This window comes from Papaver somniferum, chromosome 8, assembly GCF_003573695.1.
Source record: "Papaver somniferum cultivar HN1 chromosome 8, ASM357369v1, whole genome shotgun sequence".
Taxonomy (NCBI): Eukaryota; Viridiplantae; Streptophyta; class Magnoliopsida; order Ranunculales; family Papaveraceae; genus Papaver; species Papaver somniferum.
The window spans coordinates 146082669-146110286 of record NC_039365.1 but is presented as its reverse complement, the minus strand read 5'-3'; the positions used below and the strand labels follow the sequence as shown (position 1 = coordinate 146110286).

Genomic DNA, 27618 nt, shown 5'->3' with positions numbered 1-27618 from the left:
AGCAAGTATCAGTCACTGATTAATATTGGCATCAGAATTTACTTCATCTATAAAACGTCATTTTGGTTTTGTGGTATGGTATCAAGTTTCAAGTGTTCTAGGAAGTCAAAATGCGTCTTTTTGTAATTGAGACATTAAGGATCCAGACATAGTAGTTCATACAGAAAGAAAAAAACAAGACAAATAAAATAAAATAAACACATACTTTAAACCAACATCTGTCAAATAAATCCAATAAGATTCCTAAGAACACAATAAAATTGGCTGACCCGTCTAATGATTGCAGTTTCAAGCTAAACCAGGAAGAGCAGGAAGTTTTCTGGGCCTCAAATCATACTAGAAGAAAAGGAAGAACGATTTTTTGGGCACCATGGATTTTTTGGGATCATGGTTTTATTTTGGGTAAAAACATTAGAAGTAAATCTAGGTCACCCCTTATTTAGATATTATATTAATACCTAAATTACCCTCCTGATTAATTTTGGGTAATGATTAGTTAGTGTTAATAATAGTTAGTCTAATGATTAGTGAGATGATTAAGTTAAAGATAATTAGTAAGATAAAAAAATCAGATGGTTTTTTTTTAAAAAGAAGTAGAATTATTGAGAGAGTAAAGTCAGAGAAGATGAAGAAGGAAAACATGAAAAACGATGGATTTTACCAACCACAACCGGAGGAAGGGTATTTGGGTACCTAGGTATGCTTCAAACTTAGATAATGTTGGTTGAATTGCTCCAAATTTTCAAAAAACTGTAAATTTTTAGAGTAGATTTGGGCTTGTTCGGTTACCTTATGTGAAGAACAGGTTACCGAACTCATCTGAAAGTGCAGTTCGGTTACTTCTTCCAAACACGCAGGTTACCGAACTCGCTCTTTAATGGAGGTTTTAGTCGTTCGGTAAACAAACATGTTACCGAACTTTGTTTATAGGATTTACAGAGTAATGTTCTGTTGGTTCGCAAACTTTAACCCAACAACATATCTAACCGAACTCCACATGTATGGAATTAGTGAAGAGTTCGGTTTGTCAACATTTTTTGCGAACAAACCGAACAGAGTAGGTAAAGTTCGGTTAAATCATGACTCAACATAGTGGAAAAAATAACACAGTTCGGTTACATTTATTTATTTATTTATTTATTTTGGGTAGAGTTCGGTGACTAACTAGTTTTAGAATTTTTTGCGAGCCAACCGAACACAATATATTGGTTTTAAATGAGGAATCGGTTAAAACTATTTTTTGCGAACCAACCGAACACAATATATTGGTTTTCAATGAGGAGTTCGGTTAAAACTATTTTTTGCGAGTTCGGTTACGAAAAAATAAATTCGTGATAACCGAAGTGTTCTTCGTGTTCTTGGTTTCAGAATGTTCGGTTACAAAACTAGTTTTTTTTTAAAACTATTTCTAACCGAACATGCCACTTTAACTTCCATTTAAACCATTTTTTAATGATTTCTACTCAATTTACCCAATCATTTGATGATTTCTACTCAATTTATCCTATCAAAAAACGAATTAACAACGATTGATGGGTTTTTCAATCGGAAGAGGAACGTCAAGGAAAGAGAGAAGAAGAAGAGAATATTTTTTTTTTCAAAACTAAAAAATTTCGATTCCCCTCCAATTTTTGTTTTTGATTTTGATTTTGGTTAATAGATTCATTTAGATTAGATGTATATGATTAGATTTATATAGTTATTAGGTTAGTTTTAATTTAAATTAAAGTAAAGGATAAATGTGTATTTACCTAACTTTAGAACACCCCTTATAAGTACGGGGAGGTTGGCCAATCGGGATAAATATGTTTAACTTTGATTTCCTTTATCTTCTTATACGGCCATATTGCCTTCTTAACAGCAACAGTAAGCGCATAACAACCTTCATGACAAACTGCTGTGATGTTATCGGTGTCTGCATCTTTAGGAAGCTTCAATTTTGTTACCAACTTAAAGTCGGATACTGAAGCTCCAGCATGGATCAAAAGTGATTTGTCATTCTTAACCGCAACTTCGACATGGTCAGTGCTTGGTAGCTGAATGTTGTAAACACATACATATGGAAAATTAACAGGTTCTGAATCAACCATCGCTAATGGCTTTACTCAATAGATAAATAATCTTGACGAACTTTAACACAAAATGAAACCTACTGCCTATATATATAGTATATCACAACAAGTATAATTGTTAACATCATTTACGAAGAATGTTAATGGCATATCTCTTCGATTCAATAACAAAACCTGTTTCCAATAAAAGTATGTTCATTTATCCCAAGAAGTTCAATTCAGCATTAGTGCATCCCTCCTAGACTCCTAGTAGTTTACTAGTACGTGAGGTAAGTTGGTCAAATTGAATTTTAATTGGTGCTTAACTTTCGTTTTTCCTTTGTTTGAGTAAAGAATTTGTACCCATGTTAAAATTTGATAACTAAAAGTCTAAAACCTCTTCATCTTCTGCAGATTTACCATGAACGTAGGGACTGACTGAGCTGCATTTTGTACAAAAAAAAAGTCGCATTAACTTTCATTTTTGACCAGAAGACTTTAAGAGCCAGATAAGAATGGAAGTTAAAGGGCCAGGATATAAAGGAGAAGGGAACGAGTGTGCCTGTACCGACCCTACGGAAGAAGGGGTAGACAACAAATAGTAGGATTCTTTACTGAAATGGATGGATTGGCTTTTTTTTAATTCTTTACTGACCGCGGAAGACAGAGATCTTCAAGAGATATGCCTGTAACAAATCTGGTGATGATAAACTGACTTGGTTTGACATTTTCAAATAAGATGAATCTTTTAAGAAAAGAAAAAGAGTTGCGAAAAGAAAGACCCTAGAAACTAGAAATCATATTCAAGTGGCCCTTACGGCTTTGTTGAAGTTTACAAAAACAAACATATCAATGATGGCAGTTACCACGTTGAATTCAAAGTGCTTATAATACACAAACTCAAAATTTTAACAAAAATACGCATGACCGGGGACATTTAAAATTGTGCATTGCTGAAAAATGAAACCATGCATCTTGTACTTTGAAACATTTTGTCTATTCTCTGCCATGTTGGACTATGAACTTCTAGAAGTTCCTTTGCCTTGTTCTGTAGTTGTGTGCGGCACCGAACTGTCTCGCCATGTATCTATTACAGAGAAAGGGTCAAGTGGAAATAAGATTCCTTCACAAAAACACAACCAACTAAATTCTCAAGTGAACAATCAGAGGATGCTGTCACTTGGTATGGAAAATATCGACGATAGAATTTTATCCATCAGTGGTTTGCCATGGTAAAATGATTCTGCACAGTAATGCACAATCACTCAAAAAACTACTACTATATGATTCTGCATTCCAGCCATCCAAGTTCAGAAATGAAGGATGATATCTACTGGAATTCTGCTGTCAATTGATTTTGGTGTAATCAACCATTAGGTTTGAAGGTTTAGCTTCATATTCCAACATCGACTTAGTTGAATTGCTTTTTTGGAATTGAACTCTGTTTTTTTTTGTTTCGGCATTTTTCCAATATCATGCCGGATTAGTTTCATGGTGTGCGATACTACCTCACCTCTCAAACTGGAGGGCACCTAGAGGCTGCTAATTATCTCCAATAAAGCAGAACTTTCAAAAGAAATTATAAGTAACGTGATCAAAATTAAATAACAATAAGAAAAACGAACTGATACCTTCAGAAACAGTCTGATCACTGCTTGGATGAACTCGTAGTCGTTTCCGCAGGAAGTCTCATGAATGAAGTAATCCAATAGCAGCTCAATGAAATGCATCTCCGGTCTCTTCTCAGGCTCCTGTTCATCTTCATCGTCTACGATCTGAAGCATCCGGAGCTCCATATCAAGAGCTGATGGGGACAAATCCTTGATGTATTTTGTGAATACTGCAACTGCAACAAAGAGCATATAGAGGTGAGACTATGACTCCGGAAGAATCAGAAGGAAGAGTCTTTGATGGTAGCACTTGTATATATAAGTGAAACAAATCTTCCATCAGTGAATATTTAGGGATCTAAGAACAGACCAAGAGCATGCCCCATCGGAACTAGTCATTCAAAGTAACAACATTGCTGGTATTACTCAGGCGCAAATGTCATCAATTGTTTGTCAAAACCTAAAAAGTAACAAGCAGCAAAAAAGAACTTACAACTTTTTGTTTCCGCAGAGGTTTTAAGAAGTTGCAGAAACTTGGAAGCTGGTAAATTATGATCTCTCGTGTGGTTCCCCAGTGCTTCACGATTTTCCTTCTTCTCCTCCAAAGTAGAATCACTGGGCTTGAACACTATGTCTCCTGATAGAGTTGGAACCGTAGGCAAGAAGAAAGGTGCTTTCTCTGGCTTTTTAGGTGGCTCAATTGGTTTATTACGCATCTGAAAAGTGGTTTGAAAATATAAACACTTCTGTCTAAAGAAGAAATGGTGAGCCTAATATGGCACAACATTTTGAATAAAGTTTATATTTGCAAATCTAGTGAGTTTTGCACCAATAATCACTAACAGTAACGTGGCGTCCAAGTGCCAGAAACCGAGAAAGCAAGATAAGAACAATATCTTTTTCATATATTTTATTTTCAAAACAAAGATAAAAGGTGGGCATTGGAAGAAAAGAGCAACGCAAACCTTTATAATGTCCAAATTGATCAAGCTTTGCCACTGGCTCTTTGGCAACAATGATAAGGTAACAAGATCAGGTATTTGGTAATCTAGACGTGGGGCACCAACAGTATCTTTGTTTTGTGACTGGTTCCCAGTAGCGTTATCAGAATCATTATCGGCATCTCCATTTGAAGAGACAGCTGGCAGTTTGACACTCACAACATTTTTACCACTCGCATATGAATCCACATTAGAGGAACCGGAGAACATTGCCTGATTAACCCTGATTGACACGAAATGCAATTTGAATTAAAAAATAACTAGAGTAAACGATCCCAAGATATTTCAACATTAAATATATCAAACTTCACTTGAAATCAGCCTTGTATCAGGTCCGTGTGGATCACATGAATTGCGTTAATAAGAGTGTAAAATAAAAAAATCAAGAGTAAACTCACCACAAGTAGACCCCGTTCTGCTCAACATGAGAAGTCGCTAAGACATCCATGTTGGGTGAAAGAGACAATGCAGTAATGGATACATCAACGTGGATTGCGTCTATCTGTCTTGCCAAGATAACATCCCAGACTCTAAGAGTGCCATCCATACTAGATGACAATAACCATTTACCATCTTCGCTGAAGCACATGTCTGTAACGCGATCTGTATGACCTTCAAATTTTCGAACCATTCTTAAGGCCACAACATCAAACACACGGATAACCATATCATCTGACACAGTAGCTAAGAGACCTGAAATCATCAACACCGCCTTAGTAAGATCTTCCCCGAGATAATGTCAAATATGAAGGGAAACATTGGAAAAGTGAAACATTACCATTTGCTCTGTGATAACCAATCTTAACTACAGAGGAACCCACATCCCACCTAGATTTCAGATGACGCCCCTTGAAATCCCAGACCTGCAAAGACGCAATAAAAAGACAGCACAACAGAAATGTGTCACACTAAGGTGATGCAAGCTTCTTTATCGAAGTTGTACAGAAGCTATAAACCAGAACAGTTTTCATTGATGATATAATTGGATAATAAATCGTCACCTATGGACATACTGTTTTTCTTAAGAACCCTAAAAATTTGAAATCTTTGTTTTAATGAAACAGTTGAATGTCACCACTTTCTTTGTAATGTAGGACAGGTGGCAATGGTTTTCGAATACTTACACAGCAAAAATAAAACAATACGTAAAATGAATAATGGAAGTAGAAAATTTCAAATAATACCTTTATATCTCCATGATATCCCGCACTTATCATAAGAGAGTTTGTAGCATCACAAGCAACCCCGACCACTTCACTGTCATGAGCATAGTTTCTGCTTTCAGACATGTCACCATAACTACCTCTGCTCTGTCCTGATTGGAGATTAAAACGCTCAATCCATCCACCCTCTGTCCCAAGGAACGCAAAATTTCCACAAGCACTGATTGCGCAAGCCTGCAAAAAAAAAGAAAAAAAAACATGTTGAAATTATGAATTTCCGAGATTAATATGCGGTTGGACTCTTAAATCATCAAGCTGTGTTTGCACCGAAACATGAACTTGAGGACTTGACTCTTAGAACTCAGAGTTGGTTTCCTAGTAATTTTTGGGCTAAAGCAGTTAAATGGACTGTAATATGTAATTTTATGAATTGGCTCAAAGAATACCTTAATAGGTGTTCGCTCGCTCGTTGATGGTGTCAGGATATGCTCACCAATGACAAAGTTCTGAAGCCTCCATACATATGCCCGTGATGTATCCATATGACAAGTAACAACATTGCACCAATCACGTTCGCGAATTTCAGCTAAAATGGTTGACATTGGGAATGTGGTGGATCAGAAATCTATCAAACAAATCACAAAGCACTCTACATATATTCTTGTCTAACTTCCATTGTTTTCTATATCACTAACTGAACTCAACATTTGCATTTCTGGAAATTACAATTGTCTTACTTATAGTACATCAACACAAATAGAAACTGTTCACTACTTCCGTGTATACATTGTAAAAAAAAAAAAAAAGATAATCGTTGCAAATCAAGTGATTAAGAAAAGCTACAATCCAATGGAGAACCATTTTAGTCTAAGTATGCATTCAAAGAAAATTATCAGGTGCACGGGATGAGACAACAAGCATGGTAGATTAAGTTGTATAAAGCTCAAGTATGGAATCACAAACAGAAGTTTTTGGGAAAGAACTTACCAAAATCAAAACAAATTACAGGCTTCAATTTTATCTCTTCTTCCTGAAATATATAAGAATACCAAGTTACTACTAGATAGATATCAAAAGTAACAAGCAATATGACTTTGGATATCATAGAGAAAAAAAGAAACCCCGAAGGTTAGGACCTATCACATCAAGTTGATGTGGCAAACCAGATGATGTCCAACAGGCTTGACAATCGGTGTATGGAAGCGTTCAAAGAATAAATTGATGTATACTTGAAGTACCTTCTTAATGTTACAATCACCTTTGTGACAACAAAAAAAATAATGGAACACTGGTATAGATTCATATATACTCGATTATATCTAATACATGGAAAAACATCAGAAGACAAAAGCATAGCTCTGAATATACCTTCACCCTCAGTTTCTTGGCTCTTTTAGATACATGACGCTGAGAAAGCTCTCTACTTTGTTGATCCTGGCAATAAAAGGTCGCAATCAACAAGGATTATGTCAAACTTCAAATCAAGTGGTAGCAGTGTAGCAAAATATATATATCAATTAAGAACTACCAGAAAATTGAAGAAATAAAGATGCAAAAGGCACATAATCCCAAGAATTATTATTTTATTATTTTTAAATGGACGCTCTCTTCTCTATTTTGAACTAAATAAAAGTTTCAGTTGGTGCATGATTGTCTCCATGCCACGCATCACGACAACGATATATATATACATATAACATATAAAGTTGCAAAAGATACTAAATAAGATATAGAAAGAGAAATTCTAAAAGAATAGCTAGCAGTAAAATGCAGACTACCTGAATAACAGAGAAAAGACGAAAGGCACGATCCTGACCAGCAGATAGAATGTGTCTTCCATTTGCATAAAACCTGTAGAAATAAAAGATAAGTAAAATAACAGAAGTGGCATCAGGAAAGAAAATGCTGAACTGCACATGTTGGGCCCAATAAAACTTTCTACAAGAAAAACCTGCCCTACAAGTGAATAGGAATAATTGTACCCTGTGTTATGTGGCATAGGCAAAACTGTCAAAACTCATTCTCACTTGGTTAATCTCAACCGTCAAAGACAAACACATTGGTTCGTCCATCTTATTATATAGGTTTGCACACTGTGATGCAAAAGCCAATGAACATATTACGAGTAATTACAGCCAACAGGATTGTTTACCACAACGGAAAATAACAGTAACAAAATTAATATGTTGCTCCTGTTTCTTTTATTATAACGAAACTGACAGTAACCAAGAAGACAAGACAATCCTCAGCAAAAATAAACTCACCTTACACAGCGTGGAGGTGCGCTATGGCCACTTCGAAAGCGTAAAAGGCGAGGATCCCCATCAGTTGTATCAAAGATCCACATCTGTACAGAGAAAAAAAATCATATGCACAATTTTTGTTATAAAGGAACTTTAACAATGAAATTGCACGACACAAAAGGCTTAGTAACCGTAAAATATTCAACGAGCCTACAGAAAGTCCAAAGCTTCAGGTCACTAGAGGAAGATATAAGCCTCAAGCATACATTTATAACATCACGGTCCACAGATGATGGGTCAAAAAAATTATGTATCTGGAACAATTGCATTTCAGCTGATTGTATTTCCCCAAACAGAAAAGGCAATGGAAATGTCAAAATGCTAATTCTGCTAAACTGAAATGGTATAGTACCAGTGTGAAATAGCTGATCAAACAGACTTTTACAATGGGCACACTGTTTCATCCGTCGCCAACTAATATTACGTAGTTTGAAACACTGCCAATATCAATTAACGATGTTTTAAACTTCTCTTTAGCCTTATTTAACTTCCCATTATAAAGATAACATTTTTCCACTGTGGTTAACACCCATAATTGTTAATTTGAGTTGCAATATTTAGCAGTCTAGGATAAGTTTTACACTCCGTGATTGTGGATGCTAATAAGAAAAATTAGGCACCGAAATACTATAGATATAGTCATCGCAAAAATCAATATTAAGAAAATGATCTCACCTTTATGGAGTTATCTACCGAAGAACTCATAAGCACCGGCTCATTAGCAAAGAAATGCAGCGATACTATTGAACTGTCATGAGCATCTCTTACAACTGACTGAAGCTTTCTTTTCTCAAGATTCCATATGCTTATAACACCTGATGAACCTCCCGATGCTAGAAGAGGCTGTCCATCTTAAAGGGCAAAAAAAGAGTAAGGTATAAGGTAAAAAATGTCTTGGTTTGAAGACAAAGATACAATCATCATCAATGGTAGAAATACATCTTATGTACATATTTCTATACATAATTAGCACAGATACTTGATAAGCAGAGAAAACATCCCTAGAACGCCACCCAAGCAAAATCCCGTATATGAAACATGGGCCTTTACCTGTTCTGAAAGACAAGGCGGTCACAGCACCTCTTGTAGAATGTGTAAATGTAATTAACTCCTCATCATACTTAAGATTATGGACATGAACATTGCCATCCCCACAACCTACTGCAACAACATCCAAGGCGGGTGATGAAACACAACAACAGATGGATGAATTCCATCCCTTGAACTCATATAGTTTCTTCTTTGAGCTAACATTCCAAAGCTGTAATGAACCTTCTTGGCTTCCTATTATCACCTGCATTTCACAAATATTTAATTGGACTTATATATGAATGAAAAAAAAGCAAAAGCAAATATCCTGAACATAACTTTCGAATTTCAAGTACAAACTCTTCTCAAAAGCAGTGACAAAATAACACATTACCTTGTTTAAGTACGTATCTGGATGCATTATGCAGCTAGGAGTGAATTTCCCGTCTAACAAAATGTGTCCAACTGGAGCAAGATTTTCCTCAATCCCTTTGAATGCCCACATGAACAGATTCCCTTTAATATCAATGCTTAAGATGTGGTCTCCAAACAATAACAAATGGTTGACCTTCTCGCTATGCCTACTCCAAGTTGCTACCTGAAAGCATTACCATCACTGTTGTCAATCACTAGAACAAAAATTGATAATTAAAACAAAAATCATTAAGCAGATGATTCTTCTATACATGCTAAACATCAGTCCTTGTTAAGAAAGAAGATGCCAATTTGGGGCATACAATTTGTCAAAGATTCTCCATCTTCCGTAAATCAAAGTTAAAATGATAGCCTAAAATTCTTAGATTAGAATAAAATGACATCTAAAACAAAAAATTAAAATTCATAAACAACCTGATGAGCACGCTTATAAACTGCAATGTCATTCCCATACGCAGCAAACGTATAGTCACGATACGATGCAAGAGCACGGATCTTCCTTGGTAATTGCGGCCCTTCAAAAAGAAACAAACTCTAGATTGAGTAATAATAGAGAACAAAAAAAAATGCAGCAAAATCATTTTCCCAAAAAGAAATTAACGGGTAAAAACTTAAGTGTTCAAGACTTACCAACAAGAACCAAAGTCAGCTTAGCACACTGCAGACGAAAATCAATAAGAACAAATTATAAACATTGAGCTTAAAAATTAGAACCATAATGATATTGAGAGAGGAAAAAAGATAAGACTTATGACTTACATCGTAAATCTGCCAAGCTTTACCAACACTAACAGTAACAAAATTTTCAGTACCCAATCTCTGAACTGAATACGGAACATTACTTGTGATATAACCAATGGCTCTGAAAGGTTCAAAAATTCCCATTTTTTTCTCCAAAATTACAACTAACAATACAAGTCTAGGGTATGAAGATTGAAGAAAAGAATTTTAATGGGGAAGTAAAGCTTGAGAGCTGAGCCACCGTAAACCCTAAAAGCTAAACCCCTCTCACTTGAAGAGAAGAAGAAGAGAAACGAAAAGAACTGTCTGACCAGGGTTTTTGACAACTATATTAGGTTTGACTGGCGTTTACGATAAGGGGTGCCCAAGTTACCCTTCTGTCTTTTGCTTTTTCACCGGCACAGGGGTAATAAGACGCTCCTTTTATCTCTATCTTTTCCCTTCATTCTTCTTCTTTCCAAAACCCGATCACAGAAAATCCAACCCCTTTGTTCTTCGTCCCCAAATCAACCAAGCAGAAAACTCGACCCCCACCCAGATCAAATCCGTTCTCAGGATTTCAATTGAAATCTCAACCCAACACATATTCATTTGTTAGGATTTCAATTGAAATCTCGGTTTCAATCTTACCTAACAAATTGAGTTTCACAATCAAATTATTTAAACAATCTCGGTTTCAATTTTGATTTTAATTGAGATTATTCTTCAGTTTCAATTTCACAGTCTAGGTTTTGTTTCCTAAACAATTACACTATCTTACAACTTAGTTTATCACCTGGAACTGTTTGTGGGAAATATTGCAGTGATATGGAGATTTCTTCTACCTTGAGCACATCCTAATTGGCTCTTCTACCTATTGGTAAGAAAATGTTAAACTATTTCCTTCATATTGGCTTAGATACGATGAATAACCTGTTGACATCTAAACAACAAGATTGTATCAAAATGTAGAATGAATGTGGTAGCTTTTTATGACAAGAGAGTATAGTATTTATGTTCAGTTGTGAAAGCCTGGCTACTGTTAGGATGATTGTAATAGTCAAACAAACAACAAACAATGGATTACTGTGCAGATTTCGAATTTGGGGATATAGCGCCAGATTTCGAAAGAAGTTAGAGAAGAGAGTAAAGAAATGCCTATAACTAGAGATTAGAGAATGGTAATAAATGTGGATAGGGAATAAGAAAAAAAAAGTGAAGATCACCCTAGTCAAATTCGTAATGGGTCTTGATTGATCGCAAACTAGCAATTCATTTTTTTATACAGTAGCATTAGGATCCTAACACTAGAAAGTACTGTCCTTTAATTCATTGTTTCGGATCAATTCTACCCGGTGGCTTCAAGGGGCTTACTCCGTAGTTATAGTTAGGTACTCTATGTTAATCTTTACTTTACTTTCATTGCTTCATTCCTTGTTCTATACATATTTTCGGGACCTGGGAGTTGACTTCAAAATCCCATTTCCTTTTCTTATCGTGTTTATGATCATGGTTCGCTCAGTAAATACTGCCATTGTAGGTGCTGACATAAGTCTATGATGAATCAATGTGTAACTGTATTTACAGGACGTTAGTTGTCATTCACTCATCAACCATGTTCAGCGATGATTCAATGTGTAGTTGTGTTCGTTCTCCTCTTCTATTTTAGATTCTGACTAAAATTGTCAATGTTGCAGTAGTGTTGCAGTTGAAAAATTTAAGATTTGGATAACTCCAGGTTAAATGGGAGGAAAAGGAGAAAATGATGATAATGGTGTGAATTCAAAGAAAACAGTTTTTGTAACGGTTGGGACAACTTGTTTTGATGCTCTTGTTAAAGCTGTTGATACTGTAGAAGTGAAGGAAGAGCTGTCAAGGAAAGGTTATACTCATCTTACTATTCAAATGGGTAGAGGAACATATATTCCCACTAAGGTATCTATATCTGTTTTTAATTTAATTTCTGTATTCTGTTCATTTTACGCTCACTACTGTTTTGGCATTGGTTTCTTTGTACAACGACTCATTCTTTCTTTGAATGGTTTATTTTTTACTTGTTAGTGATCAACTTTGACTAGTGGGTTGGATTCAGTACGTTGTTCCATTAGAAGCTCAATCCATTATTTCGAAAAATCCAGTTGTTATAAGATACACCGCAACTCATGTACATCCATTTGAACTTTTGTTTTAATACTATCCTTGGTGTTCAAAATTAACTTTCATACTTTTCAAAGTTGTGTTTGTAGTTCTGTTATCAGTTATCACATGTTCCGATTCACGTTCATGTTATTGACATAGAATAGAAGAGTTAGTGGACCAGTCAAAACAAATAACATTCACCATTGACATTGTCATGTCACTCTGCACCCTTTCTCTGTTTGAGGCAGTGCATGTGAAATGGCCCAGGTAGATGCATGTATACATGGAATTGTCTCGATTCCTTTTTACCCTAACTGTTGAAAGGTTATCATGAGTGGTGGTGCATTTTCCCGCAATTGGTGTAACCCAATTTGAATGTTGGTTTGGTTTCCAGACACCTCTTTCTAGAGCTAGATCCTTTTGTTGCATTTTCTGAGTTTATTTTCATCCCAGATCTCTGCCTCTCATCTCTCTCCAATTCTTGTTCAATAGATATTGCTTGAGCAGTCATGAGTTTGAGTAACCACTAGGGATAGGTTGGTAAAACACCGAATCATAAATCAAATTTCCTGGTAAATGTTTTGTTCTTGTTATCAACCTTTCTGTAAGTCAAACCTACATGCTTATCATGCACTAACCAGTGATACCGCCAACAAATACCATTAGCTAACATATAATTTCTTTTTGCTGTTGTGATGTTTCCAGTCTGATGGAGAAGAGGGTGGCCTCGTCGTGGATTTCTTCACTTTTTCGTCAAGCATTGCAGACTACCTGAAGTCAGCATCTCTTGTAATCAGTCATGCAGGTAAGATCTTATTCAGTTGTATCCTTTCTTCAAACATGTGAATCTCAAAGTACCACCTAGTATGCCACTGTATCTCTATTATACAATTTGTTTCCATGGCACTTGTGGGAATATCTCTCATCATAAAAGATATTGCGTTCTTTTTATTCTGCATGGTTCGCAAATTGTTCGTAAAAGTAAAGTGTATCAAGCGGGATTAGGTGCTGACATATTGAATATGGCCAACGCCATGTTAATCGGATGAATCGTTATAATCTTTGGTTGGTGACCAATTGGATACGTCATTATAGGGGTGCTTTTCATATTTTACTGCATTCTCTACTTCGTACCTTTCCATCCTTCATAACCGAACATGTCAATGTGTGTCTGATCAGTCAAAAAAATGTTTCATCTCTTTAAAGAGTATTGATGACTTTTCCATATCACCCTAGCACCCTATTTCGTAAGCTCTAACTGTCGATTTGGCAGTGAATAATTTAGTTCGAAATATTTGTTCAATGTACTTGTAAAACTTGTTGCAAAATACTTGCGCAAACTAGGATCAAAATTGGACCCTCTGCATATTACTTTTAATTTCCATCACTTCCTTTTTAGTTTTAAAAGTATGGAAATTTTGACTATTTGTTTCAGACCGCGTAGTTTGTTCTTTTTTTTGCTTAATCGCGCATGTTGTTGATAAAAAAACTCAATGATTTACGAAAAATTCATTAGCTTAAAGATAAATACATAGATTTAGCAAATAAGGAACAAAAAGAAAGCATCTTATACACTGAGTACTAAGCTGGAGTTACGTGTTTATCTGAAATTAGGTCCAAACAATTTGAACAAGTTATCAGCTGCTATACTTCGAGAATGATTTAAGACATGGTATTAGTCATGAAAATGAAGTCTCATTATGATGCAGGTTCAGGAAGTATTTTTGAAACATTGAAGTTGGGTAAACCTCTAATTGTAGTGGTAAATGAGGATTTGATGGACAATCACCAATGCGAATTAGCTGAAGAATTGGCAGAGAGAAAGCATCTATTTTATGGTCGCCCTCAAACGCTTAATCAGACTATCAAAAGCATGGATTTGGAAACCCTGATACCTTACATGCCTGGGGATGCCATGCCAGTCGCCAAAATTATAAATAGGTTCTTAGGCTTCCCAGATGATTAATTCGGGGCTTTGTGTTAACAGTTTTTTGTGTATGAACCAAAAACCACACATACGGTTAATGTAGACATGTTCAGGGTCTTTATTCGCACATTCATGTAACTTCAGGCTTTGTATTGTACGCTTAAGATTCTAAGTTCTTTGTCTGATTTGTCTCGCTGAGGTAGTTACCTGAATGCTACAGTTAAAAGCCAAATATAACTTGGATATTTTTTTGGATGCTCTAATGAGTACAAAAATTCCCTCTGAGTAAATGCCCGATGGAGGGTCTAACAGTCACCTCGTGGATAAGTAAGTGGCAAGTAATGTGGTTTCTATCATTTTCCTGCATTTTTTTTGTGGTCAGAACTCAAAGTGCAATAACCAGGTCATTGCCATTAAAAGAGAATGGGAGGAGGATATTATAAAACCTGTTTAGACATGCATCTTGTGTACCTTACAAATTCCAACATAATGAAGTTGAAGTGTAGGTGTGTGTGGGTCTGGATTCATGTTGTCTTGAAACACTGCCAACTGAATACAGTACATCATCAATATGAATACAGTTCATCATCAATATCAATGGGCATCACAATGCACTGTCTCCCTCTTAGTTTCCCTCATCATCATCTTGTATCACAGAATGTTTTTAGGGTTGGAAGATGCACTTATCAACCCTACCAAGGACCAATGTATCAACTATGATAATATATTTATACTTTAGAGGAAAACTAGCATTATTATACAAATTTCGGGGTACTATTTGTATTTATTTCTCATCAAAATAAAGGGTAGTACTATTATTCTTTTGGTTTTTTCTTTACTTAAAAGTTGAGAACATCAGTATTCCTAAGTAACCTGATTGACGGTGCGTGCTCTGCAGCTAAAGAATGACAATGGTGAAATTTTATGGTCCGAAAACAAAAACAGCCCCTTTTATTTTGCAGTTGATACATTGATTGTCAGTAAATTCTTAGCACGCGTAGCAGTCAGACCACTTGATAATTGGTAACTAAATCTAACCTTGCGAAGTAGTATGCACGAAGTTGATCTCTGCATATACAGCATCTTAATTCTCAAGGATTTACTATAATTCTATCAAAGTTTGTTTACCCGCCAAAACATCAATGCTGGGGACCCTACTATACACCACTCTTTTTCTCGCTAAAACACACCCTACATACACAGCCTATATTTACCCATGTCCGACAAACCTTGTTTTAAGATCTCCAATTGTTAACGGTTTTCTTTCTTCTTCTTCCATAAACAACGCTTGAACACACAAATTTTAAGCTTTCTTTCTCTCTCTAGAATTCCCAAGTTCCTTGTTTCTCTCCCCTTTGTTTGATTGAATCCTGTGATTTTGAAGGAATCAGAAACATGAATGGGAAAGCTGCCATTAGCAAGGAGCTCAATGCTAAACATACAAAGGTAAACTAATTAATCCCCATTATCAAAACTGATGTCTTTTGTAGATTTTAGAATTTGCAGTTAGCTCTTACTCTATATAGAATTTGCTTCTATTGCTTAGATGAATATATTTGGCTAATTGCTTATATTTGCTTATATGAGTTCACCGGCTGAGAACATCATATAAATTTCAAGGGATCAAGGACTCGTCACATTACATAATTTTTATGCTAATCAGATACCATGGTTGTGGATTCTGTATTGTGCAGATATTGGAGGGTCTTTTACGGCTACCAGAGAATAAGGAGTGTGCGGATTGTAAAGGAAGGTGTGTATTGTACAAGAACCCTTTTTCTGATTGTTTCTAGAAAAAAATTACATGTTGTTGCCTAAGCATTGGATGCTTCATGTTTCAGGGCTCCGCGATGGGCAAGTGTGAATCTAGGAATCTTTATTTGCATACAATGTTCAGGTGTACATAGAAGTCTTGGAGTGCATATATCAAAGGTATACAGTCGTTTACCAATAACCATTGTCTTTGTCTTTCGAGTGTTCGTGTTGAAGTATTAGTCTATATAAGCACTTTGTTTGCTTATACTTGCTAGGAACCTTCACATAGAATTTCAAAAGTGGAATTACAGATGACAGACAGCTTGAGAAGTTACTGCATTCATCAGTTACATTGTTTTCTTTAGTTTCTGATCAGTAAGGTTTTCTATTTTTTACAATAGGTCAGGTCAGCAACCCTGGATACATGGCTACCGGATCAAATTTCCTTTATGCAAGGTAAGAACATTCTCTACCATGCACGCACGCGTAAACAAAATTGGTGGTACGGTGTGTTGGTGTCCTAACAAATTTGTGTCAGGTTGGCTTTTGGTACAATACCATGAGCTCTCTGAATGATGAATATGTACTTCTTGTGTTTCTTCTTCAATTTATATAAAATGGCATATGCTGCCTTAGAACTGTTTAGGCTACATTAAAGCCCTTTTGTTCAGTAACATTTTGCCGAACCATGTTTGTAGAGATGGGTAACGAAAAGTCGAACAGTTATTGGGAAGCAGAACTACCACCATCATATGATAGGAGCAATATCGAACACTTCATTCGAGCTAAGTATGTAAAAAGAAAAATTGATTTCCGACTTTCAAATAAAGATTAAAATTAAACTATCCATGATGTGCTAAAACTGTCATGGTATGACCTTCAAATAGGTATGACGAGAAAAGATGGGTCTCAAGGAAAACAACACCACCGAGCCATAGACCAGATTTCAACCATGGACCAAATGATACTAGAAACTCCAGCAGCAACTGTCAGATGCCACAAACGACATATTCAGTAACAAGATCTCATACGGTAATGATGACTCTTTATCACAATTAATCAGTGCTGGCTCTATCAAGAATTCAAGTTTTCTATTTTGTACTGAGAGGGTTTGCCATGACTACGCAGGGATCTTTAGATATGAAGACAAAGGGGATTCTAATACCTCCACCAAGGGCGACATCACAAGTACCAGACTTTAAACATGGAGGATATGAAGAGGGCGCAAGAAAGAACACATCCACGGCACCTCCTTGGGATAATTCCTGGGCGAGATTTGAATGTAAGCATGAATATCTCTGTATAATAGACATGCACATGATAAATCATTTTTTTCGAGCAAACATCACTTGCTTGATGACTAACTAGGCAGAAACTAGAGTATCTGACTTCTGAATACTAGCGTAACTGCTATTTTTGCTCTATTCTGAACTGTATCATGGAAATATGTAGCTGCAGAAGTAACAAATCCAAGAGACATACCCAGACCAAGACGTTCATCAGGAGAAGTTACATTTGGGGAGTTGCTACTTTCAACATCACTACCAACGCCGCAATATGGAAAAATGAGGGAGATAGACAGCAATAAAATCATCAGACAGGTAAAAATTGTGCTGCACATTCTTGCTCTCAAGAATAGCAGTTCAGTGGTCAATTGGAGATCGGGATATTTGAATGCTGCATATTTTTATTTGAATGCTGCATTTTGATGCTATACTCTTACATATTTTTCATGTCATTTTGACCAGCAACATTACTCTTCTCCACCAACATCTATACAGACACATGGCCGGAGTTCCAGTGATTCTTGTGTGAGTCTTCGGACAAATATCAGTGTTGATGATTTACAGGTTACTGGAGGAAAGAAACCAACTACCAGTGGGAATTTTTTTGATATATAATCAGGTGCTTACCCAGACCCTGTATGAGTTTATGCTTTATCGCATCTTTTTTTCAAGCTTACATATTTTGAATCAACTTGTAGAGAAATCTAAATGTTATTTCTTCTGATGGCTTATCTCTGTTCTGTACTTGTAGATCCGCGTATATTCTTTTCATCAATCTGGCAGTGTTTATAACAACTGACAACAACACTTGGAGAGAAAGACAACATCCCGTGTCTACTGCACCTATGCTCGAGCGAACCATCACTTGTATTATCAGACCCACTATCACCAAGATGCAATTATTTTTTCCTGTCAGCGGGCAGTCTGATATTTTATGCTTATTGTACCAGAAGTAAAATGGAAATCTTTTCACAATTGTTTGATCTTCGATTATATATAAACTGCACTCAAATTCTCCAACTCGACTACCATTACGTATTGATTAATTTGGCCATCATTTTTGGATACTAGATAGCATTGAAACTTCGCAGTAACATAACTATCAGCTGTCGCAACTCCTATGTTGTCTGGTTTTAGCTTCTCCTGGATGTGCCTCTGTTGAAATTTGAATAACTAAAATGTTTGTTGACTACGGTATCGCTCTAAAACTACCTCATTACGTACCCCTTCAGCAACGGATACTAAACTCGCTTTTCGTGGTTAATTTGGAGCACTCAAATCGCAATCATCCTAATCTACGAAACAGTCCCTTGAAAACCAATAGCTTGTATACCTTTCACCAGATCCATATCATGATACTATTACAACACGCTTTCTTTGGAGACAAATGCCCGTCACATCCCACTCCATCAACATTAGCCAGACTGTAATCCTTTCTGGATCACCCACAGTGAGCGTGTGCGACGGAAGTTAATGCGCATCGCCCACTGAAGGCCACACTCCTTAGGCCCGCAATTTTGCAGGAAGCCAGCAACTTTATGATTCCAGATAGACACCCCCACACAAACACTCAACTATATGTCTCGATCCAACGTATAGGTTGCCTATACAGGGACATAGAACCTATGACATGATGGTTCCGACTCTACTAGGGAATTCTCACGAACCCAATATATATGGACCCAATGATTTTGATACGACGACTCTCACGAACACAAAGGCTTTAACGTTTAGCCCTAAAAGGCCGGGTTATAGGGAAAAACGAAAAGGACAGAAAGATCTCAAGTGCCCATCACCGTATTTGGGAGATGCAACTGGAATTGATAAGACCTAATCTGTGATAACAACCTTCATGTGACCAAGTGAGAAGAGGGCTGAATTAATTCTAGTAATTATCTTTTCAAAAAAAGCAAAGCTTGTTGCTAGTACAAAATCAATGAAGTTTTTATTAGCTCATCACGTAAATAAAAATTAAAAAAAAAAAAATCTTAATATTTGTACACCGTTCAAGCATACTTGGAAATCTAAGTGCTGATCTTAGAACAGTATCAACATCTCCCACATGTTGTAATCCTGAAATTAGGGAATCTTAAACAAAATAAAAACAGTAGACAAGATCTCAACTATAAGACAACCGAACTATAAATATATGTTTTTGAGATTGATATTCCTATGATCTTGTTGTCTAGATAATTAAAAGTATTTCTCCGAAAGAAATGCACGGGGTAATTTTCGTTTTAACCGTTTGTTACTGTAAGTAACTACCGCCTGGGGTACTGTTCTTGGGCCCGAATTTAATATGTACATCACGTCGTTTTCCAATAAGGTGTACCAGTTGAGACTAGTGGTACAGTTAGTTAGGTTTGTGTCAGATGCTGTTTGTCAAGGATGGTAATACGGTTATATCAAGCCCCAACCCAATCAATTAACGTGTGCTGTTTGTGTACACTTTACAGTATTAATCAGGACTCAATCTTCATGTACATAATACTTGAGGTTCAATGCTAATTATGTTATGTAAACATCATCAAGTCAAGTGGTTAAGTGGGTCATATCCATGTCAACTTTCCAACCAAAACTATTTCAAGCTACCACTGTTGTGTGCATCGACTCCGATGGCCTGTTCGGTGACTAGAAGCAGAATTACTTATGTCGGGAGGATTCATAGACATTATTAGATGGACAAGGTCAAATATGATTTACGTTATTTTCTTCGTAAAACCCAAATGACAATGAATTTTAAGTGTAATATTTTGATAATATGTTTCTTTTATAAGACTATATATTCCTCTTATGGATGCCTGTTGGTTGTTAGCCTTTGACCATTATCGCTGTAACGTTTAAACGGTTGCCTACACAGCCTAAATGCAATAGGCAATACTCTATATGCATCACACACGCGCATCAGTATAAGCAGTCAAATATTCTTGCATTCTACAGTGCCATCAGGCATGTATTTGCAAACATATTTAATCATATGATTGATGGCATATTAAAATCACAAGAATGAAAACTTAATAATTAAGAAATTAGCCAAGTACAAACGTCCTTCAACAAAGCAACCTGATTCTCCATATAACAAGGAGATTTAAAATCACTAATCTTCTTAGTAAATAATATTTTGGGATAATCTTTCCTCCTCCCTTTATCTCCCATCTCATTATCTCCTTTTGTCCTCTGGGGCTTATCTTAATTCTTTTTCTTTTGACTATCTGATGAAAGAAATACTAATAAGAAGAGAAAAATGGGGACATTTTCAAATTAAACAACTTTTATAAAGACAAGAGAAGGAACCCACTATAGCCAACATTAGCTGTATTTCTTTCATCTATTTGCATATTTATTTTCTCTTTAAACTGTTTTGTTTATGGATAACTAATATCTATCTATTTATTTATGGTTGAAAGAAGTTTGGAGAATCAAAGGAAATGCCTTTAATATTTTGATTTAGTCGGTTTGGTTTGACCCATCTGCCTCTAACTAAGAAGGCAATGGACTTGGCTGCTATATTTCAGTTTCATGAGATAAAGACATCTGAACAGCCATTCAATCCCAATTTGAAATAGATTATGGAGCCTTAAGTGTGGGTTAGGGGTTAATATACTAAAGCTACATTGGACCACAACCGACCCCTGCACTTTAGTACATTAGACCCACCGGTTTGGGTGTCTATGACTGTCCGGTTTGATCGTTTATCGTTATGTTTGGTTATCGTAATACGTCTTCTTCACTTTCTTGTAGGCCTTACCCAAACATCTTAATCTAAATTTAGTCACTTTGCATAGAATTCTTGCTTAAAAGTGTTATCTCTATCTCATGTTATTAGTCGTTTGTTGAACATTCGGTAAATACTTCCTAAGAGGAAGTGCTGACAAAAAAAAAATCGGGGAGTATAATTTTGTGCACGTTCCTTTAAAAAGTGTCAATCTGATATTGCATTTGTTTGGTTAGTTTCTATCCTGGTTATCGACTGATTTTACTATCTCGATATTGCCATAGAAAATGAAATATAATCGGGCTGAATCATGCTTGATTATCAATCTGAGATGGGTTAGTAGGTATGCAATATATGGAATATCAAACTCCAAATTTCTTGCTTCACGTCCAACATATCACATGGAGACGGGGATTAAATTAGTTTGGAGCTTGGCCTCATTATATCCTATCTCTATCCCATAAGTTATAATTAGATAGGGTTGGTTGTTAGTTATTAGAAAATTCAACAAACTATTTGATTAGATAGATTAGATATTGGGTATTATATACTACTATATACAGAAGCTGAACCTAACCCTCTAATTCGATTTCTTGTCGTTGTGTTCTTTTTATCTTCCATTCCACTGCATAGTTTTTAATGTTCCACTCATAACCACAGTATGAGCCGGAGTTGGTATATGTTTTCTTGCCTAAGAAAGCAAGAATCCAGGAAAGGAAAATATCAACATATTCTACTGGTCTTGCAGGTTGTTTTTTACGTAAAAAAAAATTATCATTACGGTTTGCTTTGCTGATGATGGTTGTAAATCATTGCCAAGTTAAAACAGGTAACTTGTCATCAACATGCAACAACTATCCATTTTTGAGCTGAAATGAGTGAAATGTATACCAATGTTTTGGTAAAACTCAACGTTGGCCATGATGGATTACTACTGTTAATGCAAATTAAGCAAAGTCTCCTATCAAAAAAGATAGGATAATTATTAAGCAAAGTCTATCTCCCCAACAGTCAATTTTTTGAGTGACTTTTACTAACTATTACTAAAACAAATTATCGTCATTGTTAAGATAATCACGGTAGCCCGTCGGCAAAGGATGGAAATTTCATCGTTGCTTTCAATCAAAAATATATACTCTATATGTTTCGGGGAAATTCGAAATAAGATAAAATAAGATTTGTTTGACATAAATTGATCAAGTTCACATCCTAATATTTTAAAATTTATTTTGTTCGTTCTTTAAATCACCCACCAAATACTGTGAGATGAAATATCTATGGACTATGGGCGATATTTATAAGTTTCACCTTTTAATATCTTTGCAAGTTTTTTTTTCGGTTTTTTTTTAATTAGTTATAAAATAAACTAAATGATTATTTAAATTATTAGGGGTTCCTATGATCAGCAGATGCTATAGCTAAAAAAGATATGTTTAGTTTCCTAGTAACCTCTGATTACCTAACCAACAATATTTAAGAAGAACAACTAATATATATTATTGTTTTTGAGAAACAGAACAACGGATAATTCAAAGAAACAAACAAGCACTAGCGATTCATTTTATTTTCTAATTGGGCAATGCATTTGTCTTATCATAAGATTCTGGAGTTCTTCTTCTAAATATACATTTTTATTAAGGCGCCATTAACAAGTTATAGCATCGGTTATAGGTATTAGATTAGCTAATTAGCCGATCTTGATATTATTATATTATACATTGTAGCTAATTAGAATAAGTGTCACATGCCCATTTAACGGCCTAAAGTTTTTCCTGAGACATGACTGACAATATTCTGTGGTCCAGCGAATCAACTTCATTCACAACCTTAGTCACTTGCATCAAAGTATGTATCTGCCTTTGCTCTTAAGGCAATACGCAACGGAAGTCTCCATCTTCATTTCTCTCTAACTCTTTATGCCCCATAAGTATAAGAGGTTTGCCATGCATCAAACCAATTGACAGACTCACACAAATCAACAACATGAGCTCACAAACATATAAAGCAACAAATTCATTTTACTGCATTAAGGAAGATTACATTACACAGTCCACCACATGGACCAAAACAGGCATTCACCTTCTTAGTGAATGCCTAACTCTCTACAATCAATGGTTCTTCTCTCAAAACGAACAATACCAACATTATTGATTCCTAGATTATTTATGCTACTAGGATCAGGCCAAAACATGTGCGCAACCGTTTGCACAAGCCTTGGACAACCAAGTGTCCAAGGGATAGTTTCCACAACTGCCTAAAGTGTGTATAACTGACTAGCCTCTTCTAATTTGTGCCACTTTATTCCACACCTCTCTCAAATGTTCGTGGACACTCTAATATGGTTATAAACACATTTTATAACCGTTCCAACTTGTCTCACTTCATTGGCATGCTCGCAAAGCCAATAACCAACACTTGAGCCATAACGCGCCACTTTTGCGTATCACTGATGTGGCCTTGATCTGAACTTTCTAGGACTCTTTAGCTAAGCTGACTTCATTCCAACATGCTTTCCAACTGATGCTTATATGTGTCATATGCTCATATGCGTCATTCTTGCTTTACTTAGCCAATTGCTCAGCAATAGTGATGCAGACTCGTGCATCACTAGCTTGTTTGCACTGTCCAAGCTTTGGCCAGCCTTGAACTAATGCATAGACCAACTCTTGGCCTAATCTTCACTCTTGTATCATCCTTGAGTTCAAGCCAACTCAATTGTAAGGATATGCATCAATGCCAACATCACATGTTGTATTTGTCAACTTGGCCTGCCTTGTCTTCCTCAATGAAGCTTTATTGTGTCAGCCAATAAGCTTCATTACTTGGCCACTGAATTTACAGTGTAGCGCCATCTTGGCGCTTTACTGGCACTGCAGGGTCCTGCTATCTTAGCACTTCATGGTCTATGCAGTGTGGCGCCATCCTGGCTGAACACTAACTAGACCGACTATGTTGTATCGCGCCATCTTGGTGCTTCACTAGCCTGACCGGTCATAGTAATCCATCAGAAGCACCCAACAACCTCTTTGAATACATTTTCTGTTAAGCGTTAATTCCACTAAAACTTGGTCTTGGATCTTTCAAATAAGGTTCATGTTCAGGCTAAGCATTTTCCTTCTTGGAACCATACAAAATAAAAGATGCTCTTTTTCGAGAATCCTGTACCACCATATTCTCCAATCTCGATGGCGATGGAATCGCTTGGATAATCATTGAAAAAAAACTCATGTTCTACCTTTTCTAATTTGCTAGATCATGTTCTACCTTCTAGGATAATTTTTTTGGAAGACAAGTATAAACTTTGATATCTTCATCGCCTTTGTCTTTCCAGTAATTTACGAATACTGAACGAACGTAACCATGAATGCCACCAGCGCAGAATGCTAGTAATTTACGCTTAGAAGGCGTTGGACCACCGATGAAGCTTGTAACGTTATCTGATCTAAGCTTGTAACGTTATGCTTGAGCGTTGTTATAAATGGTGCCTTGGGGGAGAAAATTATTTGGATCTTCATGAAGAGGAATCTGCTTCTTCCCATTTGAAATTGCTTCTCTAATCGAAGAGCGAGCTTTTGGTAGATCATGTTCTACCTTCTCTAATTTTCTAAATAAAAGATGCTATTTTTTTTCTTGTACAGGATTGAAAAAAAAAAAAAAATCTTTCGATCCTACGCCATAGACCTTACCCAAAAAATTCTCAAAGACTAATTTGGTGGTGATGATTAAAGTTTTAAACTACAATTGTGAGGGACCGAAAAATCAACACTGGAGCGTCAGGGCGCATGCCATAACTCACAGATGCACCATGACGCAGCCTCAAACACCTTTCCAACTTACGCCCTTGTTCTGTGAAGGGTATAAATCCATGAAAGTTAATGCCAATGTATCGTTGCATGCATCAACGGCTTTCAAGTCTTGTCCAGGCATAAGGAAATACCTTGGACTTGCACGTATGACATTGCGAGCATATTTTTTTCCCTTACTGCGCTTGGGGAATCGAGCTAAAATTCATGCACTTATCTTATTGTGAGAAGTTGTGCAAGTCCTGATATTCATATCACTTTGATAAAAAGTTGATACAAAGATATATAGACAAACTAAGAATATTGTAATGAACGATACAAATAACATATTATGTTCAGTACCTCTATTTTGAATAATATCCGAATCTTTTTTAAGAAAGAATTCTGCAGTCAGGTCCTAAGTAGAAACAATATATATTCATACTGTGAAGTTGAGATAAGAAGAGCCTGAAGGCTTACCTGACCTTAAATCATAACATTTCAGTTGTAAAATAAGTAATTCTCCAAAGGTTGACATATTTACATTTATGAGTCTTAACGTAGGTTGCAGAACTGTCAAACCTTCCCTAACAACATGTTGGTTCTTCCTAAAGACTTTGAACGACTAAAGACTACAAACATTCAAAGAAAATTGGGAGATCACGTGGTCATCAAATAAATCATGGTCGTTATCAACACTTGGTGAGGTTTTTTTTTTTTTATCAAAAAAAATTCTTCCTTTTTTTGTCGAGGATTTCCTACATGTTCATAGGGTATTGTTGTCACACCTGCACTTTCACGTGGCGCGTTCCAAAAATGCGTCATTGGCATGAGACGACGCTTTATCTCAAATATTTGGTTGCGCTATATGGACATGTTGGCCCAGGAAAAAAGTTTCTCCACCATGGTGCACCACACCAGTTCCAGGCTGGTTAAGTGTAATGTTGCACCATCATGGTGCATCAACTAACAGAAGGCTAGCCAAGTGCCATATTGCACCATCATGGTGCGTTACGCGAGCTATAATGGCACAAAGTAGTTAATATCGTGTATCACTATCATATCGGCAAGGTGCAATACACCTAAACCAATAATTACATTAGACGTATAGGTTTGAGAGGGAAGTCAAGAAAGTACATGTGTATGATATCATTAGTAGACTTACGCCTATTAAAAATAGTGTTTGGGTAAGATAGAATATTTAAGGTTTCTAGTCAGAATTTTTGTATCAAAATTTTATCATTTCCATGTTTATATTACATTTGCCGATTAGAATTAAAGTTTAAGCCGAAAAATGCTAACAAGGAGGTAGTTAAATGAGATTTCAAATGACTTCTAGAGAGTTTCCACATCTACTGTTAGAGTCCATAAAGACTTTTGGAGAGTCTCCTAATATCTCTTGTTATTGGTTAGAGATTTTTTTAGGTCATTTAAATTCTATGAAACTCTATTGGATTAGGATTTCGTAAGAGTCGCTCCAACGCCCATGTTATTCAAAGGATAATTGAAAGTCATCGATCTAATGTTAATTTTAGATATTTAGGGAGACTTTTTTAGGAAAATAGTGTAATACGCCGATATTCGGCAGTGGTTGGACGAATGGAATATAAGTAATGATTTGTCCTTTCCTAACACTGAGGCCTTTTCAGCACAATTGGCTCCAGAGTTGGCAGAAAACTCTGCAGTTAAGCATGCTTGGGTTGGAGCAATCCAGGGATGGGTGACCTTCCGGGAAGTTACTGCTGGATTACCGCAATGATGCCTGTCGAAAACCCCATACTGTTGGATGACCGCAGTGGCTAAGTGGGGAGAATGTCGGTGGAGGGACGGGTCATTACAAATAGGCAAGGTAGAAATCTCTCCCCCCAAGAGGTGATTTTTTGGAGACTTGGAAATTTGAGGAATATTTGTTTTTGAGAATAGGACCAAAAAAAAATTCTCTTCTTTTGTTTGAGTTTATGACCAAGAAACGGGTTATTTGTGCAGTAACCAAGCTGACCCAATCTGCATACATTGGACATCACTTCTGTAACACCCCGTGCTTTTAACATGGTGCGTGCAAAATATGCGCCATGGCTTGAGATAAAGCTTCATCTCAATTTTATGTTGTGTTAAGAGAAATATTGGCCTAGATCCAACGTTGCAGAATCATTGTGCATCAAGCCAGAGAGGGCTGGCCGAACGAGTGTTGTGCAATCATTGTATGCAATCATTGTGCACAATCATAGTACACAATCATTGTGCGGAATTATTATACGCAATCATTGTACATGAATAGTGAAGCAAGCATGTCAATATGGTCCCTTTTCCATACTTGTATAAATTGCAAGTTAACATATATAGGGAAGGGTACTTGGTTGAAGGCGCATATGCGGACCATGCACCAAGTAAGCTTCATAGTTTAGCCGGAAGAGTATAAATGATGAGCAAGCCTCATTTAAAGTTGTGTAGCGTTGCCAACGGGGCATATGATGCGAAGGCATCACTATGCCATGTCGCGGACCCGATGATGCATAATCATTGTGCATCTTGGCGGAACGGCCTAGACGGACCAGGCCATTACCATTATTGCCAGGCCACAGCCTTGCAAACGAGTTTGCCTTAAGTTTTCGTCCCTTGGTGGATGAACTACGGTATGTGCTTGATCCCTATAGAGTAGAGAAGGGTACGTAGGCAGCCGCAATGAGTTGCAGCATTGCCGG

The 27618-nt window shown here is 36.4% G+C and overlaps 3 protein-coding genes across 3 annotated transcripts; 2 read left to right on the top strand and 1 right to left on the bottom strand.

The window, feature by feature from the left end:
• Positions 1–2817: 2817 nt before the first annotated feature.
• On the bottom strand, positions 2818–10626 carry LOC113303365 (U3 small nucleolar RNA-associated protein 21 homolog). Its single transcript, XM_026552394.1, has 18 exons — positions 10352–10626; positions 10223–10250; positions 10007–10107; positions 9552–9755; positions 9179–9422; positions 8804–8979; positions 8090–8172; positions 7604–7676; positions 7194–7259; positions 6813–6855; positions 6272–6411; positions 5847–6059; positions 5441–5525; positions 5061–5355; positions 4627–4885; positions 4155–4377; positions 3683–3897; positions 2818–3138 (listed from the first exon to the last, which is right to left on the bottom strand). Exons 1-18 carry the CDS (start codon positions 10475–10477, stop codon positions 2989–2991), a joined length of 2724 nt encoding a protein of 907 aa, XP_026408179.1. The 5' UTR covers positions 10478–10626; the 3' UTR covers positions 2818–2988.
• Positions 10627–10750: 124 nt separating this feature from the next.
• Positions 10751–14633, top strand: LOC113303366 (UDP-N-acetylglucosamine transferase subunit ALG13 homolog). Its single transcript, XM_026552395.1, has 4 exons — positions 10751–11192; positions 12010–12247; positions 13157–13256; positions 14161–14633. Exons 2-4 carry the CDS (start codon positions 12056–12058, stop codon positions 14415–14417), a joined length of 549 nt encoding a protein of 182 aa, XP_026408180.1. The 5' UTR covers positions 10751–11192; positions 12010–12055; the 3' UTR covers positions 14418–14633.
• Positions 14634–15639: 1006 nt separating this feature from the next.
• On the top strand, positions 15640–18394 carry LOC113306765 (probable ADP-ribosylation factor GTPase-activating protein AGD15). The gene is made up of 10 exons (XM_026555681.1): positions 15640–15824; positions 16073–16131; positions 16220–16310; positions 16535–16589; positions 16832–16922; positions 17021–17165; positions 17262–17415; positions 17586–17734; positions 17882–18038; positions 18171–18394. The coding sequence occupies exons 1-9, from the start codon at positions 15774–15776 to the stop codon at positions 18032–18034; spliced, it is 948 nt and encodes a 315-aa protein (XP_026411466.1). The 5' UTR covers positions 15640–15773; the 3' UTR covers positions 18035–18038; positions 18171–18394.
• Positions 18395–27618: the final 9224 nt, after the last annotated feature.